The sequence below is a fragment of the Leguminivora glycinivorella genome, unplaced genomic scaffold (assembly GCF_023078275.1).
Source record: "Leguminivora glycinivorella isolate SPB_JAAS2020 unplaced genomic scaffold, LegGlyc_1.1 Scaffold10, whole genome shotgun sequence".
NCBI classification, from domain to species: domain Eukaryota; kingdom Metazoa; phylum Arthropoda; class Insecta; order Lepidoptera; family Tortricidae; genus Leguminivora; species Leguminivora glycinivorella.
In genome coordinates this window covers 116750-134805 of record NW_025952835.1, presented here as the reverse complement: position 1 = coordinate 134805, position 18056 = coordinate 116750, and the positions used below count along the sequence as shown (strand labels likewise).

The 18056-nt window shown below is 36.3% G+C and overlaps 2 protein-coding genes and 2 long non-coding RNA genes across 5 annotated transcripts in view; 2 read left to right on the top strand and 2 right to left on the bottom strand.

Annotated features, from left to right (window-relative positions):
• Positions 1-18056, bottom strand: part of LOC125242158 (Fanconi anemia group J protein homolog) — a 155107-nt gene that overhangs the window by 28169 nt on the left and 108882 nt on the right. The window contains exons 3-4 of the mRNA XM_048150871.1: positions 7409-7501; positions 252-396 (exon numbers count right to left, since the gene is read on the bottom strand). Coding sequence (XP_048006828.1) covers positions 252-396; positions 7409-7439 — 176 coding nt within the window. The 5' untranslated portion in view covers positions 7440-7501. The remainder of the gene's footprint in view (positions 1-251; positions 397-7408; positions 7502-18056) is intronic.
• Positions 10019-13303, top strand: LOC125242160 (fatty acid-binding protein, heart-like). Of its 2 annotated transcripts, XM_048150874.1 has the most exons (5): positions 10019-10125; positions 11068-11237; positions 11831-11941; positions 13031-13125; positions 13223-13303. In XM_048150874.1, exons 1-4 carry the CDS (start codon positions 10053-10055, stop codon positions 13097-13099), a joined length of 423 nt encoding a protein of 140 aa, XP_048006831.1. In that variant the 5' UTR covers positions 10019-10052; the 3' UTR covers positions 13100-13125; positions 13223-13303. The 2 variants fall into 2 exon arrangements, with proteins under 2 accessions (XP_048006831.1, XP_048006830.1); XM_048150873.1 differs by having other exon boundaries at positions 13031-13303.
• On the top strand, positions 15075-15902 carry LOC125242164. Its single transcript, XR_007178832.1, has 3 exons — positions 15075-15625; positions 15711-15778; positions 15863-15902. It is a non-coding gene; the product is annotated as an uncharacterized LOC125242164 (long non-coding RNA).
• Positions 16123-17887, bottom strand: LOC125242166. Its single transcript, XR_007178834.1, has 2 exons — positions 17742-17887; positions 16123-17590 (listed from the first exon to the last, which is right to left on the bottom strand). It is a non-coding gene; the product is annotated as an uncharacterized LOC125242166 (long non-coding RNA).

The following is an 18056-nucleotide window of genomic DNA, read 5'->3' as shown; positions in this document are numbered from 1 at the left end:
GATTCGATCGTGTTAGCTAGCGTTTTTTGAAGCAACTCTATCGGACATTCTCAGGAGGCTCGGGTTCTGGTGGACTGATGGTCTTCTCAGGAGTGTAAGTTGGTTTCAGCAGGACTCAAAGAAATTTTGTTGGCATATTATAGAAGATTATGGAGACAAATGTTACCGAAGTGGGAACGAATTGAGGTGTGTTGGTGGGGTGAAAGGTTGTTTTCTATCATTTTTATTACACGTTAAGTTACTAGGCTTACCGGACATCTTCGGGAGTCTCGGGTTCAGGTGGCTTGATGGTCTTCTCAGGAGTAGAAGGTGGATCAGGTGACGCGGAGTCAGTATCCATGGAAGTGTTCAGTTTCCGCTTCTTGTGGATGGTTACCATACCATTGTTCGATGATTCTGTGAAAGAGTTTTATTATTAACAATCGTTTAATTATATCGTTAAATTTATATCAGTGTACTGTATCGAGTAACGTATTTTAAGACATCAATAACTCATTAGGTCAACGTTGTAAATGCAATAAGGAATGCATAATAGGTACTATCTTGTGTCATTATGTCCTATTTTTACAAGCTTTTATTCAACTTGCCTTGTTAGTATGTTAGTGTGCGTCAAAACGTAGAAGCTAAATTTGACCCACTTCCTGGTTTCCGATTGAGCTGAAGTTTTGCACACATATGTAAATCACGTGACAATGCAATATTATGGTATCTTGGAGCTGATCTGATGATGGAGCAGAAAGTGGTCATAGGAACTCTGGCATGAAACGTCGAATCTTATCGAGTAAGGGGTTTTTAGAAACGTCTTGGAGAGCAGTAGATTACTGTTCAAAGAAAGTCGGCGAATAAAAGCTTGTGCCAAAAATGTTTTTTTTTTTTGCAAAAAACTTATTATATCACATATCAGTCTCGTTTTACGTGTAATATATTCATATATACACACACACCTCTCACCGCTTGCCAACTACATCCAAAACAACACACTAAACCAACGTCCGTAGATACATCATAGCTAAAGAAATTACAGAAAGTGCATTCAATTCACGAATGTTTACAGAAACCAAAGAGGATCAAGTATTATAGAGAGTTACTGTCAAAGTAAAATATGTAATCACAGTGCCATGTCTCGACACAGGCTTAAAACTTTTAAACGTCAGTCTTGACAATTTGGCCCATATGATAATAGCGCCATCTAGCCGAGCTTCCCCCAAAGGTGTAACCGAGGCCACCGTACCTATTTCTATATGGTTCTGTCTGAGGTACGTTTTTTTCTTATACTGTAGCTGTCTATACGGAGTTACATATGTCTTTGCAGAAACGTAGGCGTAAGATAAACATTTGTAATTTGTGTGTTTGAACGCAACCCTACTCGAATTAAATATACATACATACATACATACAATCACGACTGTATCCCATGAAGGGGTAGGCAGAGCACATGAAACTACTCAAGTTTCAGTGCCACTCTTGGCAAATAAGGGATTGACAGAAAACGAAATTGTGACATTGCAGTGACAGGTTGCCAGCCTCTCGCCTACGCCACAATTTAACCCATATCCCACAGTCGCCTTCTACGACACCCACGGGAAGAAAGGGGGTGGTGAAATTTTTAACCCGTCACCACACGGGGGAATCGAATTAAATATGTTACGTATAATGTACTAAAAGTAACGTCAATTACAGCAATGAAAGACAATATTTAATTTGAATTAAAAATAGGAAGTTTGAAGTCTTCATAATTAAAATGTCACTGAAAAAATTTTGGTCACTAGTAGTCGTAAAGTATGGCCACTCCAGCTCCCCGCTGAAAGCGCCGCCCACTCCCTCTCGGTTATCTCACAGTTACCGCCTGTCAAAAATATGAACAGTCGGCCCGTCATATTTCACTCATACAAGCATGGTACGCGTTCACCTACACGAGCTTGGAATGTGTGCTAGGGACGCGCCTCTTTCATATATTTGATCGCCAGTGTCCGAGATGTGGTACTAAGTAGTAGTATTAGCCTACAGTTTCGTTTTCTTCTGGTATCCGATATTTTTTACAAACGTTAGAAAGTGGGCTCTCTGTTATGACAGTTATGTGAACAGACAAGCGGCTTATATAGCATAGACGGTAGGTAGAGTAAATAGGCGGTCGCCGTAGGCCGGACAAGGATCGGTAATGAAATATTCATTTTCGGGCCCGTGTAACGTTATACGGTACAAAACCCGACTTATACTGTTTATAATGGCGTAGTAAAGGCACTTATAAATAAAGATTTTTGCGACATTGATTTTATGAAGCCCGATTGATTTAGTCAGTTGAAATCAAGTAAGACAATTGAATTTCGCAGATTTTCTACGTACGATTTAAACTACGATGACTTGTTGACAAAGATTATTTCCGTAAGAAAATCTATGTGGGAATTTTGCACATCATTCATATTACAAAACTTTTCAACGGACAACAGTGCAGGAATCGGAACTGGTATTTAAAAAGAAACTCAACATAGCCAAATAGTTTGAATTATTTTATGCTCTTTATGTAGTAGGTAAAATTTCTGCTAGGCAATATTGAGCAAAAAGAAACCTACTTAACATTAGATAATTTATACTAGTAATTATATTTAGGCAAGCCGTTGGTAATCGGCTTGTATGGACCAGCCGCTGCTGTTAGGTACCTACTGAACGATAACAATATAGAATTATCAGACCCATGAAAAAAAAAACAAAGAACGAAAACTTAAAACACAGTTCTTTTGTACGGAGTAAATACAGGTTTCCGATCCCTGCATCAATAACTGTATGTTTGTTCATCCTCCCAACACTTTGTAATATAAATAACTAATTCAGGACGGAACGTATTATCACAATAGGCACAGTATAATAAAGAGTACGCTGAAAGTGCCGGCCCACCCGCTGTCGGTTACCTTACCGCATACGCATGTCAAAAACGCGACCAGTCGACATGTCATATCTCACTCATACAAGCATGGTGCGTGTTCACCCACATACACGAGCATAGACTATGTGCGTAGGAACGCGCCTCTTTCGTTTAATTATTTGAACGCCATTATCCGAGGTGTGGTACAGGTATACTCACTAGGTATAGCCACAGCCCTGAGAGACGACCCGCCGAACCCCTTTAGTTACTGGTTACGACAGGCGGCCTCCTCCGCTGAATGATAAGTTCGTTAGGCATCCTATCAACCCTTTGATCACCAAATATGTCAAGTGACGCGCTCGGTTACAGTCCGATATCGACTTTCGTGAATTCTCTGGGCGACAGAGTATTTAGGAATAGCCTTAGCAATGTATACATATATCCATATACAGGGTGTAAACCTCATACGGGCGAACCTCTCAACGGTGGTGAGTATAGGACATACAAAATGGAATTAGATAACTTTTACTTAAAATTGAAATATTTTTTTTATCCATACAAAATAATTCGGCCCGCAACGTAATACAAACACACTCGCGTTAACCGCTCGTTGACAGTTATCATTGATTGTCATCGCAACCACGTTTACAGTACATTGCTGCTGGGAATTTTTTCAAAAATTCATTATGGGGTGAAAATTAAAAGTAACTCAAAAACACCTTTTAATTAATGATAACAATATTGAATTATATGCCTGGTTTCATTTATCGCCCTTATTAGGTTTACGCGCTGTATATTGAATGTAAGTACACATGTTTCAATATTTAAATCACCAAAAGTAGCTTGTTATATGGCGCAGCCGGTAGGACATATACGGTGGGCCTGAACAACCCGAAAGATTTTAAGACGCTACAGGAGCGAAAATGCTAAAATGGAAAGGAGCCCCCCTTTCAATTTGGGAATTCTAGTTTAATATACTAGTGTTATTAACTAGATTTATCGAAAAAAAATTGTCCATTAAGAACAACTCGGTTAAAAGATATTGCGAAAAAATCTTTAAAATCGAGGTTCCGCTCTCGACTGTTTTCTCCTTCAAAAGTTAATCAATCGGAACGAAATTTGAGAATCTGAATAACAATGAAATAATCTGTGTCGGACCGTTTAGTTTTTTTGGCTGATTGTTACCAATCTTGAGTATCACACCTTTTTTTGCGCCATAATGAAAAAGGCCGTTTTTGGAAATTTTTGATTGGCTCTAGCGTCTTTAAAAATAAAACTATCAAAAAAATCAAAACGGTCGGACACAGATAAAAATAATAATAATCTGTGTTGAAAAAATCATTGCTCTATCTTCAAAAACCAGTGAGGAACTAGTCGAGAGCGTTTGTACGGAGAATTGACCCCTCCTGTATCGTCTTAACAGTGTATTCCTGACCACATTTACCCCCTTATTCATAAACGCACACTAAAGTTATCAAGCCGATAAAGTTCGTTTGTCCCTTTTCGGCGTATTGGTGTGATAGAAAGGGACAAACGAACTTTATCGGCTTGATAACTTTAGTGAACGTTTATGAATAAGGGGGTTAGACTATAATTTCATTATAAGATTGAGAGATAATTACATCTTTCTCTAAAACTGTTCTTCGTCGGGCAAAAAAACATTTTTGACTGCTCCTATCACCCCTTTTCGTTTTGGCGTTGGTTTTAAGGACACCCTGTATGTGAGAGCTTTGCAGCTACGATATGTTTGATGGCGACGGTCCCTATGGTGTACCTATTTATTTAAAACTTACTTTTCTGATGACTTTTCTCCCCACTTGCTTGCAAATAAGCATAATCACTCCCCTCTCTCGAATGTAATAAGAGTGGCGACAGTACAGAATTATGCACCTTATGGCGGTGAGATAAGTATTAATCTTTAGATTTTACGACTAAGCCTGTATTGCCATCGCTTGCGAGATTTTATTGAGTCCAATTCCTGATGTAAAGTTATACTTATAGAAGTGACCTCAAGGTAACAAATATTAGAGTTCATTCTTATCGTTTCTGTAATATAGGTAGATCATTACAGTTTGGGAAACGTATGACAGGAGCGGGTAGAATTAAGTTATTCTTGCAATACATATTGATTCCTAACGGCTGTGTTTCCTTGTGCTCCCGCTAATATAATTATCCCTAGGATTTTCCTGGATACATTATAGTGGCGATGAGGATGGAATTGTCTAAATTATAACTATAAAATACCTATCCATACCATACGTAGATACGTACTAACGCAACGGTAACGCATGAAATTAATCATGAATCTTTTCATACAATCTGCCATACCGATACTTTTCCTCTTCGTTTAGTTTTTGTCGATGTAGGATCTCTATTTTGCCTGTAGTTCGCCTGGTGTTTGGCTGTTGGTTAAGACAAGAGTTACAATAGCTATTGCAATGGTCGGTTGCAATTTAGCGTTCGTAATTTTTTTTGTATGGGAATTCCTATAGACCAGCTACGTGACGTTGATGTGTCTGTTAACTGACTCTTATACTCGTACCTTTTTTTTATACTAAGTTAACACTAGCTTAGTCTAAGTTAGTTTGTGTTAGGCAAGCGTTAGGAACACCCCGCTTGTAATAAAAGGGGAGCGTCGACAAGTGGCCGGGGACGTAATCTCTCGACTCTCGAGTCATTGTCATCGTTCCAGACGCCATGTTTAATGATTCGGTGGAACGTTGCTGAGCGAACATTGGTAGAAGCTTGCAGTATGCAGTTAAAATGTATTTTATTAGATATTTCTTCATAGGATTTGAGCGTTTGTTAGTTCTTTGCAAGGTTGACCTTTCAGTCTTTTACGCGCAGATATTTTTTTTCTATTATTTTTGATATAAGTATTACTATTGTAATTTAGACATATAACTCCTTTTTAATCCCCGACGCAAAAACGAAGGGGTGTTATAAGTTTGACGTGTCTGTCTGTCTGTCCGTCTGTTTGTCTGTCTGTGTGTGTGTCTGTCTGTGGCATCGTAGCTCCCGAACGGATGAACCGATTTTGATTTAGTTTTTTTTGTCTGAAAGCTGAGTTAGTCGGGAGTGTTCTTAGCCATGTTTCATGAAAATCGTTCCACTATGTCGCGGTCGGGGGTTTTTCCAAAATTTTAATTCTTACTAAGTTAACATTCGCTTAGTTTATGTTAGTTTGCACTAGGCAATAGTTCGGAACAGTCCCCTTGTAATGAAAGGGGAGCGTCGTCAAGTGGCCGGGGACGTAATCTCTCGAGTCATTGTCATCGTTCCAGACGCCATGTTTGATGATTCAGTGGAACGTTGCTGAGCGAATTCGGTGTGATATATTTTTTTTTTATGGGATAGGAGGCAAACGAGCAGACAGGTCGCCTGATGGTAAGCGATCACCGCCGCCCATGGACACCCGAAACACCAGAGGTGTTGGAGGTGCGTTGCCGGCCTTTAAGATGGGTGTACGCTCTTTTCTTGAAGATTTGAAGGTCGTATCGGTCCGGAAATACCGCAGGCGACAATTCATTCCACAGTTTAGCTGTGCGGGGCAGGAAGTTTCTGGAGAAACGCACAGTTGAGGACTGCCAGCCATCTAGATGATGACGATGGAAATGTTGAATATTGGTGAAGTTTGCGGTTTGTGTTTAATACCTATGTTTAATACATAACATAAACGAATTAGATAAGAGTGTTTTTAACCCCCGACGCAAAAACGACGGGGTGTTATAAGTTTGACGTGTCTATCTGTGTGTGTGTCTGTCTGTGTGTGTGTCTGTCTGTCTGTGTGTGTGTCTGTCTGTGGCATCGTAGCTGCCGAACGGATGAACCGATTTCGATTTAGTTTTTTTTGTTTGAAAGCTGAGTTAGTAGAGAGTGTTCTTAGTCATGTTTTATGAAAATCGGTCCACTATGTCGCGATCGGGGGTTTTTTCAAAATTTTAATTTTGTGGTTAGGTTATTAGACTTAGGTATCTTAAAGCTTTTACTTGTGACTCTCTAGGTAAAACTTACTTAGTCTTTCTATTAATTTTTGGTGAAAGTACGGTTTTTCTATGTATCTGTTCTTTGTTTACTGCCTTTGCTAATCAAATAACTTTCAATAGGCGTAGCAGAAGAAGCGTAATTAATGTTTGTCTTTGTCAAAGACACAATTTTGTATTCGTCACCAAAATGTTGTATGAATCTTGACCGATCAAATTACGTAGGTTATTTCTCGAGTGTAGTCAGGATTTCAGGAATGTTCGTCCGTCTTATTTAATTTTGGCGAACTGCCTGTGTTTTATCCCTCAATCAAATATTTTTTTTTTGTTTTTTTTTTGTAGTCGTAGGGCAAAAAACAGAAACATTCATAGGTTAAAATTAAGCAGCCATTTATTGGCCTTGTCGCTAAGGGTTATCAGGTCTTCTGGAGGTCCATTGGCATAGCGCGAGCGCGACACAGGGCAATCCTCTATTATGTGCTGGATTGTTTGTGCAGTCTCGCCACAATTGTTGCAAGCCGGGGACTCCACCCATCCACACCGGTGTTTGTTTATTTTTTTATACCTTCAAATGCGTCGGGGGAAAGTGGTTCCATCCGTTTGACGCCAGAGCTGGAGGCGTCCCCGTCGCTCGGCTTGTCGTAAATGCTCCTCTCACCTGAAAATAATAGAATTAGAATTACTAAATACATATAGTTTTTGCCCGCGGCTTCGCTCGCGATAGAAAGAGACAAAAAGTAGCCTATGTCACTCTCCATCCCTTCAACTATCTCCACTTAAAAAATCATGTCAGTTCGTCGCTCCGTTTTGCCGTGAAAGACGGACAAACAAACAGACACACACACTTTCCCATTTATAATATTAGTATGGATACAGAAAATTTGCGAGTCAATTATTCTAGAACTCTCGTTATTCGGTGCTGTCTCTTTTTACTTTTAACTGACAGAAATTACCGATGTCGTCAGGTGAACTGATAGCACAGTATAAGAGAGCTATCGTACAGTATGGCCACTCCCGCTTCCCGCTGAAAGTGCCGCCCACCCGCTCTCGTTTTCATCATGTATATTTTTTCTTTTTTTTTTATGTACTTTAACACTTAGAGACTAAACATCTCTAAAATCTCTTATTAATCATAGTAGCTTTGTACTTTGTATAATTTATTGAAATGAATTTCCATAGAGTAGGTACCTAGTCTGTTAATTTAATATTTCTTTTTTTTGATGAATACTTTTGCTGATTAAATTGTATCTCGTTTTTTAATGCATGTTAATTATAAGATGTAATGTTTTGAAAAGAAGTGGCCCGCCGAGTTTCTTGCCGGTCCCATAGTGGATACCCCCCTCCAACTGAGGGGGGACTGAAATCTTCTCGAGGCTGAGGCGTAGGGTTAGAGCCGGCGTAGCTTTATTTGACGTTCATAAGCGCATTGTAATATGCCTACTTGGAAAAAAAATAAATATTTCATTTCATTTCATCTCACAGTGACCGCCTGTCAAAAACGAGACTAGTCTGTTGTATATCTCACTCATACCAGCATGGTACGCGTTCGCCTACACGAGCTTATATTGTGTGCGTAGGAACGCGCCTTTTTCATATATTTGATCGCCATTGTCCGAGGTGTGCCGATAGTCAGTGAACCGCTTTAGGATATTTTATCATTGTTTTGCCTTTGTCCCAACTATCAAGAAAATAATATCCGAAATCTATCCGATAAATGTCCTGATAGATGGGCCTAAATTCCGCGACAAACATTCATATCTAATCTTATCAGTGCACTCTCAATAAAATACAGCTAAATTTTGTAAGAACGCATTGAATACTGAATATAAATTGAAATGGATGTTCTACAATGAGGGTCTCTTATTCCTAACGCTCAGCGTTCTGAGTTGTTGAACGTATTGTATTCATTTTTAGAGTAGGTAGGGATGTAGTATTATGTTGATAGGTACTTTGTATATATGCCGATGCACTTTAGTTGTGTTTGTCTACCTATTTCTCTCTCTCAGTTATTCGAAGGTTAGCTGGAAGAGATCCCTTAAAGGGATAAGCTCGCCTTTGTACATAACCATTATAATTTTTCACTGTACTTGTAATTTGTCTGTGCAATAAAGTGTTTACTACTACTACTAAATGCTGATATTTGATAAGTTCAAATGACCAAAGAAAAAGAGGCTGTCCTGTGTAATATCAAATAGTCAAAAAGTTGGCGCTAATTAGAAAATGTGGAGTGGGTCCAATGTTGACTAGGCACCTTTTTTTTTGAGATAGGAGCAAACGAGCAGACAGGTCGCCTGATGCCGCCCATGGACACCAGAAACATCAGAAGTGTTGGAGGTGCGTTGCCGGCCTTTAAGATTCGTCCGTCAGCATTTGTCCGGGAAACAAAAGATGCAGCAGGGCTAGCTCATGATAATCTTGATTGGCGGAAGATTATTTTGCCACGACATAGACTAGCCATCTTTATGTCGCACTGTCGTCCCAGTCATGATATGCTAGCCCGCTTTGGTATTTTTTTCTTTTATTATATAGCTATGAGACGTATTTTAACCCTTAAATGCATAATGTTGCCATTTGGCTACAATGTATGTATACTTTGTATATTTTGTATGTATGTATGTATATTTTGGCTAGTTTATAGCCAAAATATAAGCTGGACTTTTTTATTTATTTTTCTTATATCCTACATCTCAATTACTAAATAAAAACATTATTTCCAACCATTTAAGAAAAAATGGCGGAAAAGTGTGAAAAAACTGGATGATGGTGATTTTTAGTACATGATTCAGGCAGATTTTTTCAGAGTTAGTAACTATTTTATGTTTAATCATTTTATCATAGGGGTTTCTCAAATAGTGTACCTTTTTAATAGTAGAAAAGTTTTCTTATAAATTTTACTAGTAATTATATATTTATTTAAGTAAGATTTGGCCTATTTTACTTCCAACACTGATTTAGTATTAAAATAGATGTTAAATATTTTTTTATTATTTTTCCTAGAGTCAGAAAACCATTGTATATCACATTATTAATTTCTAGTTAAAAGAAAAAAATCATGCATTTAAGGGTTAACCCTGGTCTGGTTCAATTTTGCGTTCGACTCAGTAATCCAACTGCAATGACACGGTCTGCTTACGATAAGATGTGATCATGACAATGACAGTCCAAATCGCTCAAGTGTGGTGGCCGAACGTGATAAAGTGCTGGTTGAAATGGACGAGTTTTTGGGCAAAAAATATTCTTTGAAATCTTCGGAGAAGTTTGAAGAATACCTCGAATTCATTGGTGAGCCAAAATTATAAGTAAAAAAAGCAAACATTATATAATAAATAAATATACAGTCCAGACCCTTTGTTATCAATGTAAACAATGAAGTTATAAAAAAATCAGGTCACCAAATATAGCGTTAAAATGTTTATTAACAATAATAAAGTTAAAACATGCAATGAAAAACAATTTAAATTTGAGCTCCTTTACAAAAAATCCTTTTGTTTTAAGTACATAGACAAAATAAAAAACAATCAGAATTACTTTATTTTAGTGCCATCTATAGTAAGACGCTTGTACTTACGATAAAGTTGTTGTGAAATAGTATAGTCAACCGATCAATGTTTGCTGTAATACCTTTGCTACTTAGTACACAGAGATCCTGGTAGGTGGCAGTAAAATCATTCAAATGAATGACATAAAAAAAGTTATTTGGATGCAGTTTAGCAAAGGAAGAGCAACACAAGATTAAGATTTTAAATATACCTACCTTATATTATACATTATATAATAATACCTTAGCACAGAATCAGTAACAGTAATAATACCGTTAACCGTAGATACAGAAAACATTTTTTAAATTTATGTTTCGAATAAATTTGAAAGTGGAAAATGTCTGCCTTGGGTGAGACTGGGTGAACTTATCCCTTTTCCAGTTAAGTCTTAGGTCAATGGGACCCGTAGCGACATTTAACGTAAGAGTAGGTATTAAAAAAGCTTGCTCAGCATCATAAACTCTATTAGCCTACCAATTTTTATCAAAATCGGAGACGTGATCGAAATGTACAAACTTAACGGGAATTGCTCAACTACTATTTAGTAGCGAACGCAAAAAAATCGTGTTGTCGTGCCAACCATAATAATTGACAAGTAATAACAGCTAATACTAGTAGTAAGTACCTATCAGTGATTCTATTTTCTAAATTCACTATCCTTCCCAAGTATTTTTCATCTTTACAGGTAAAAACTATTTCCAAAGAAAAGCGGCCCTGTCCTTAAGTCAAGAGAACTGGTTAACCAAAGATGAAGCAGGAGCGTACACATTCCATTTTCACTCAACTTTCGCCAGCGCTTCTACAACCTTTATATCAGGAGTAGAAGTGGAGGAAACCAGACCTGATGGTGTGAAGGTAAAGCCAAGGTGCCATTGAGCTGGTCTACACGGCATCATGTTATTTTCTTATAAGAGTATGTATTTATAAATACAGGACATGTACTATCATCTGCAAAAGTGCATGGAAAAATTATGAATGTATTCATTGATGACTTCGATGCACTTTTGCAGCTGATTGTACATAATAGGCTAGTTTCCTACACTTAAAATAAAATATTTTATTCAGTGCACGAAATAAAGCACCGCATAATTAGAAGAAAAATATGGACAGTAGTCTAGTCATGTTTAAACATAATTTCTATTTAATAAATCAAAGAGGAAGATCTAAAGTAAATGAATTGACCGTGACGTCACTCCTCAGTATTTCATAGTTTCATATCAGCAAATCGTTTCCACAGTTCTTAAAAAGAAGCTGATTTGACTAGTAGGAAACCTATTCTCCATCTAGGGGGTACATATTTCAACGTTTTTAGATATTGATTAGGTATTTATGTAATACTGCCGACTCTGTCTAATGAAAGTACAGAAGAGACTAAGAAAAAGAATAGAAGGAGGAAAGCTACAAATTAAATACAAGACGAAGAATATCACTTCTGTGTTTTATTGCAGGTAAAAGCGTTAATTACAATAGAGGGCAACAAAATGACCCACATACAGACGGAGGAAAACGGAAGAATCTCAAAACACGAGCGTGTGTTTACTCCAGACTCGATGACAGTGGTAAGTCACAGTACGAATATTGTCCCGGATCTGTAAGTTCACATTTTTGATACATTTGTTTTGAAGTATGTTGCGATGTGGCTAAGACGTATCGTTTGCCAAATCTAACAATTAATTTCGAATTGGTAGAATCGATTAGGCCCTATGTACAAGGAGGCGCTTAAACAAATATACGATTTCTGTCAACTTACTGAAATGTCATTTGAATCGAAATGACAGACTGCCATAGCGCTAGTTTAAAAATAAAAATGAATGATAAATGACATAATAAGTAAATCCTGCGTGATTTATCACGTAATAACGTAAAATACTCACTAACGAAGATCCGCAAAAATGTAACATGTGTTAGATTATGTTTAAAGTAAGCGAAATATTGTTTTTAAGTTACTTGATTTTTTTAAATATTATTACAAAATGTCATTAGGTTGCGCGAATTTACGTTTTGTGGGCGCCGTCATGTGTCAAAAAGAGGTTCTTACAGCTCTGGGACAATAGTACATAAAGGAGAGAAGTTAACAGTGTTACTTCAAATAGAAGAAACAAATTCATCTATTGTATTTGCGTGGCGGCCGAGCGTGTAGGATTTTGTACTGAAGTTGTTACTTGCCTGCCCTTGAGTGTTCATAATTTTTGTGTTGTTTTAATTAAATATCACGAAACAAGGCATTTGTATTGTTTTTGTCGAGCTGCAAGCTGCGATTAAAGATGGACAACTCAGTGGATTTTACTGAGAACATTTGACACGCTAAGTAGATACGTTTGCCACCAGTGGGCTTGATCGCTTTTTTTTTAGTGTATGGTATCTATTTCAGTTCATAATTTATGTATAGTAGTATTATTACATAAAAAAAAACAAATCAAAACATATTTAATAAAAAATAATTTGATTTGTTCCCTACATCGTTATTATTGGTAATATTTACAATTTTCATGTTCGATGTGTTGATGAGCATACTTAGACAGTCGTTTTATAGCTGAATAAAAGCAAGAGAACATGACTAGAATACAAACTTTTTTTTCTATAACTATGCTTTTTAAACAAAAGAAATATAATACTGTATATTTTTGAATTAAACGTTATTGTTTCAGATAACCACATTCACAACTATCTATGGTGCCGAGAAAACTGCAATAAGACACTATGCTTTAGTTGAATGATATTAGAATAGAAAAACATATATTATGTCAGAGATCGGACGGATTTGCGACATTCTTAGTGACTTACGTCATTTTAATGACTTTTAGTATGAGATGACGCACAAAAATCCGATCTCTGATTATGATAGAAATGCATATGTACATAAATATAATGATATATTTAAGGCTAATTCAGATATGTGCAATGAAATTTTTGAAACGGAATTTCAGAGCAGTTTTATGAAATAAACCTACGGAAGCGGATCATATTGCGTGTAATAGGGACGACGACTATTTTCGCTTTTTCTAATTAATGAAAAAGTACAAAAATATAGAGCATAAAAGTTCCGGAGTGAGGGCTTGTGACGTCACTTCTAATCTAAGTAATAAATGTACGCACTGTACCGTAGTAATTTTTCGTTTACGAGAAAAAAGAAAAAAAAAAACGAGTCTAAAATTCTTTGATAATCTAACTGACGGACTAATTAGTCTTTTGTGTCGTCACGCCTATTTACAGTCACCCTTTATAGAATAGAATTTATATTATATAGGATTCGAAACATAGGGATGTTATTATAAATTCATTATACGCGATATAATCCATTGCCATAAAATTCACAATACATATATGTATATATGTTTTTAAAAGTATTTTAGGTTTTTAAGTGACTACTTACTCAGTGCAGAACTGCCACCGATACAGGATGTAAAACGCTCGAATTATTTAGTCGGCCGACTGTCGAGTGTGTAAATAAAAGAGCCCGCTGACTATCGGTTTGCAATAAATTTTATAAAAATGTCCGGGTTTTATTTTTCTTTAATGTTGAGAAAAAAGTTCCGAAATAAAACTGGTGACATATATTTTAGTGATACATAGACTAAATATACGGATCAGTGTGTCATTCGGGGAAGGGTGTCTGGCTGGACTTAACATTTGGCCTGTTTAAACAACGTTCAGTGTTTATTGAGAGTTCATAATTATGTTTAGAAATATTCGTGAGACGTAGCAAAAAGTATAAACTAGCTAAAACAATTGTGAGAATGAGTAAAAAGGCAAGACACACTTATTTCCGTATTGACCCAACCTCTTCTAAGAGATATGAATGTAATTCGTATTTATCAAAAAAGAAATGTATACGTATTTTTATTATTTTCGTATTATACAAGGTGAAATAAAAAGGACCGTTAAACTTAGCATAGTGACTTTTGAGGTCATAATATGGGGTTACCCGCATCTGGCAGAATAATTTTAGTCCGAAACACACTTCGCATAACATGTTTCGCAGAAACACTTTCGGTCGAATGGTAATTTTGCAGAAAACTTAGTTGGCATTATTACTACCACGCATAAGATACATTTGGCAGAATATTGTTTTACAGAACATTACTTTGGTCGACTTTGATTTAGCATAATTGTATGTACCATAATAATCTTATAGCATAATATTACATTAGCAGAATTATTACTCGCTATCAGAAAAGAAAAACTGCCCCAGAGTCACCGTTAGGTACGACGACGAGCGAAGTGAGGAGGAGTGTTAGGTATCTTGCATCCCCAACACATCCAACTCGCTATCAAAAAGCAAATTACAACTTTATGCCGCCTAAATATTACGCACAAATATTATCTGCAAATGTATTGTTCGACTTGAAGACTATTATGCTCATCAACATTATGACAACAGACGATTCGGTATTACAAAAATCTGCGAAATGATTTGTGCCAAAGCATATTCTGCGTAAGCAGTTTCTGCCAAACTTGACTTCTGCCAAGAACTATTATACGAATCAAATATATGCGTAAAAAGTTTCTGCCAGATAATAGTGAACCCATAATATGTCATAATGAACAACTTTTATTATCGCACCAATGCTGAAATCGCAAAAAAAATTTGGCTCTTTCATACATTTCGACTGTCATGATACCGCTCATTTCTATGGAACAGTAAATTTTTTTTCGCTATTTCAGCATTGGTTGTAACGTAGCAGATTTTTTGATAGTCGTAATTAAATATTTTGGATAGATTTAATTTTTGAATGAAACACTTCCTTCTCGTTCATTGCATTATCTGTTGCACTTCAAATGCACATATTTATGTTTATCTGTTGTAGGGTTGCCATACAACAAGTATTATTCGAAATTGTAGGTATTTTGGCTGTCATTCCAGGAAAACTTTGTATAGTTTTGATATACTTTAAGTATTGATTTTTGGAAAATATAATATTTTAGAGACATGATAACAAATGTTATCATAGGTTTTTTAAGGCTGTTCTGGAATGATATTTGTTAGGTTTTGTTTACTTCAAGGTCTGATACAGAAACTGGAGTAATTTTCATTTAATGAATTAGAGTATTTTATTGTTTATTCGTTTGCCACCCGGCTTTTGTTTTGGGTCCTTTAAATTCGAGATCATTCAGTGCGCCGTTCTTTCTGTGACGAGATCCTCTTGTATAGTGATCGGACGGCCGTATAAGGGCCTGGAGCCCGGCATGCCACGTGCTGCCGTGGCGTTCCATATTTTGTGTGGTGCGTTCTGTCAGTCTGAGTAAGTAGATTTCTTTGTGAGCTTTTGATATTTCCATGGCGTGAAACGTGGAGAGATTCTTAACCATAAATTGGTTTATTTCCAGCTGGCAGAAACATGCTAAGGGTGGGAGTGCTCCTTGGAGATCCTCGGTCTGCAGTCTGCAGGTCTCCGGTGAGCTCGCTTACATTTTTTTGTTTAGTCTATCACAGTGTGTGAGGGCACTCGACTAATGTGACCAATTTATTTGTTTCATAGGAGTCGGGAAGAAGTAAAGAATTAGAGAATTGCAGAAGTAGAATTTAACAAGAACTTTTACAATTTTGATGTGCAAGGAAACTTTCTTGGGCGTTACTGGCGCAAGGTGCCTTTGGACCTTGTTTTCGTATGGAAGGGTCAGCCCTGTCCACGTGGCGAGGGGGCGTCAGCACCGGAGTCCGGGGAGCAGCCGGCTCATCCCTGACAAGGTGTGTCTCCTGCCCGTTTCCTGCCGGTAGTGCTGTGTAATTCAGGTTTTAATTTCTGTGTAAAGTAATTTCTGATTTCATTTATTTTGAGAATTCTGGTGCATAACTTTAGGTAAATTCATATTTAGTTTTTGTAGAATAAATGGTTGTAAGAAACCTTTTCCTGGACCCTCTTAAAGCGGCCCAGCTTTACCACTGAGCGTAGTTCTTATTTCATATATGGTGTCAAATTTAGTATTTTAGAAACATTAACTTAAACCTATCTGTAAGGCAAGATTTTGGTATAATAAATATATAAAATGTGATATTGTTTAATTTGTTTCTCCTCTAGCTTTCCTCCAGCAAGTATAGAGACACCATTTAGCTTTTGTTTTATTATAAATTTTGTGCTAACGTGGGTGTATTTACTTTGAACTAGCCGGAGCTTACCATTCTATTTTATTTACCCCCCCACCAAATACACCTCCGTTACACTGGCGCCCTGGGAAATTTTGATTTTTAGTAATAACTTGCTGAAGGATAAGTCTAGGATTTTGTTATGCACCAGAAATTACTTTAATTTTTGTGTCTCACCTTTTGTGAAACTTTTAGTAACTATTTTGAAGTTAAATGTTTGTTGCATTGTATTTTTGGTATTAGCATACATTTTGTGTTTTTATTTTATGTTCATTTGACATATAATTTTTAGAAAAGAGTTACATTTTGTGTGATACATTTTGAGGTTAACAAATTTTGCTGACTTAACTAATATCAAAGCACATGTTTGTTTTGAATAATTTTGGATACTATTTTGGACTTATTTAGTCTGGTTTTTCGTATGCTTTAGCATTTTAGTATTTCTTTTTGGAAAAATAGTGTGTAGTCAACATTTCAATTAGAAAATAGTTTATGAAATTGATATTTGTTTGAATTTTGTTCGGTAACTTTTTAGTTTTATAATTTTGACCAACTGTTTATTGGAACTGCAATTTTAGTAATGATTTTTTTTTAGTATTTGTTACTTTTGACTATTTTACACTGCAATGAAATTGTTTTGATGGATTAAGCTAGTAAACATAATAGTTCATTACGGATTAAGTTTATTAAGGAAAACAACTGTCATTATTACTATACTTTTAATTTTTCACTTTCAAACACCAGAATTTTCAACACAGTATATTTTATTAGAGATCACAGCACATAATTTCACAGCTTATTAGTTAATAAAGTTTATAGTAAATCACTGTTCTTCATAGGTTGTGATGTGGTGAAAGCGACACCACTATTTTATTTTTCACAGTTCTTCGGGATAGCTGGCAGCAGTGTCCGGCAAGCTTCTTTTATGATGTCATTTAAATTTAAAGGTGAAGATATTCTTCTCCGGCGTGTTTGCGTTTTTAGTTCAAATGACAGTTTACATGATGAATTTTCAATTTTACACATTTCCTGTGGTCCGGTGTCCAGTTTGTGGGCATGGCTGGATCCTTTTGTTGGTTTTGTTTCGTGGTTTAAGTATCCAAATTCAGCATTTAGTAGAAATCTGTAACAATTTCATTTTAATTTAGAAGCATGCAATACAGGTTAGTTTGGTTATTTTGTTACAACTTGCAACAACATTTAGCGTTTATTTTGTTATGAGAGAGGAGCCATAGCGTAAAGTATGCCTCCTTTGCTCATTTTTTAGTACTTACCTGAATTTTTTTGTAGTTTTGTTTCACTTTGTTTCGTGTTGTTGATCAACATAGAAACTGTTGCCTTTTTATTTAGATTTTCGTTGAATTTCATTTCGGTTGCAACAATAAATGTTTCTTTGCATATTTTAAATTATTTTAGTTTATTTTCGGAACTAAGTGCTATGATATTTAATTTTTTTTTAGCTCATTTAGCAGTTAGCACCGTAGCACGGTAGTTTTTCAAATTTATTTTGGTTGACACTTGACAGACAAGTTTTTTTTTAGGATGCGTTCGGAAACGCGCATATATTTTGGTTACGACTCAGATTGTGC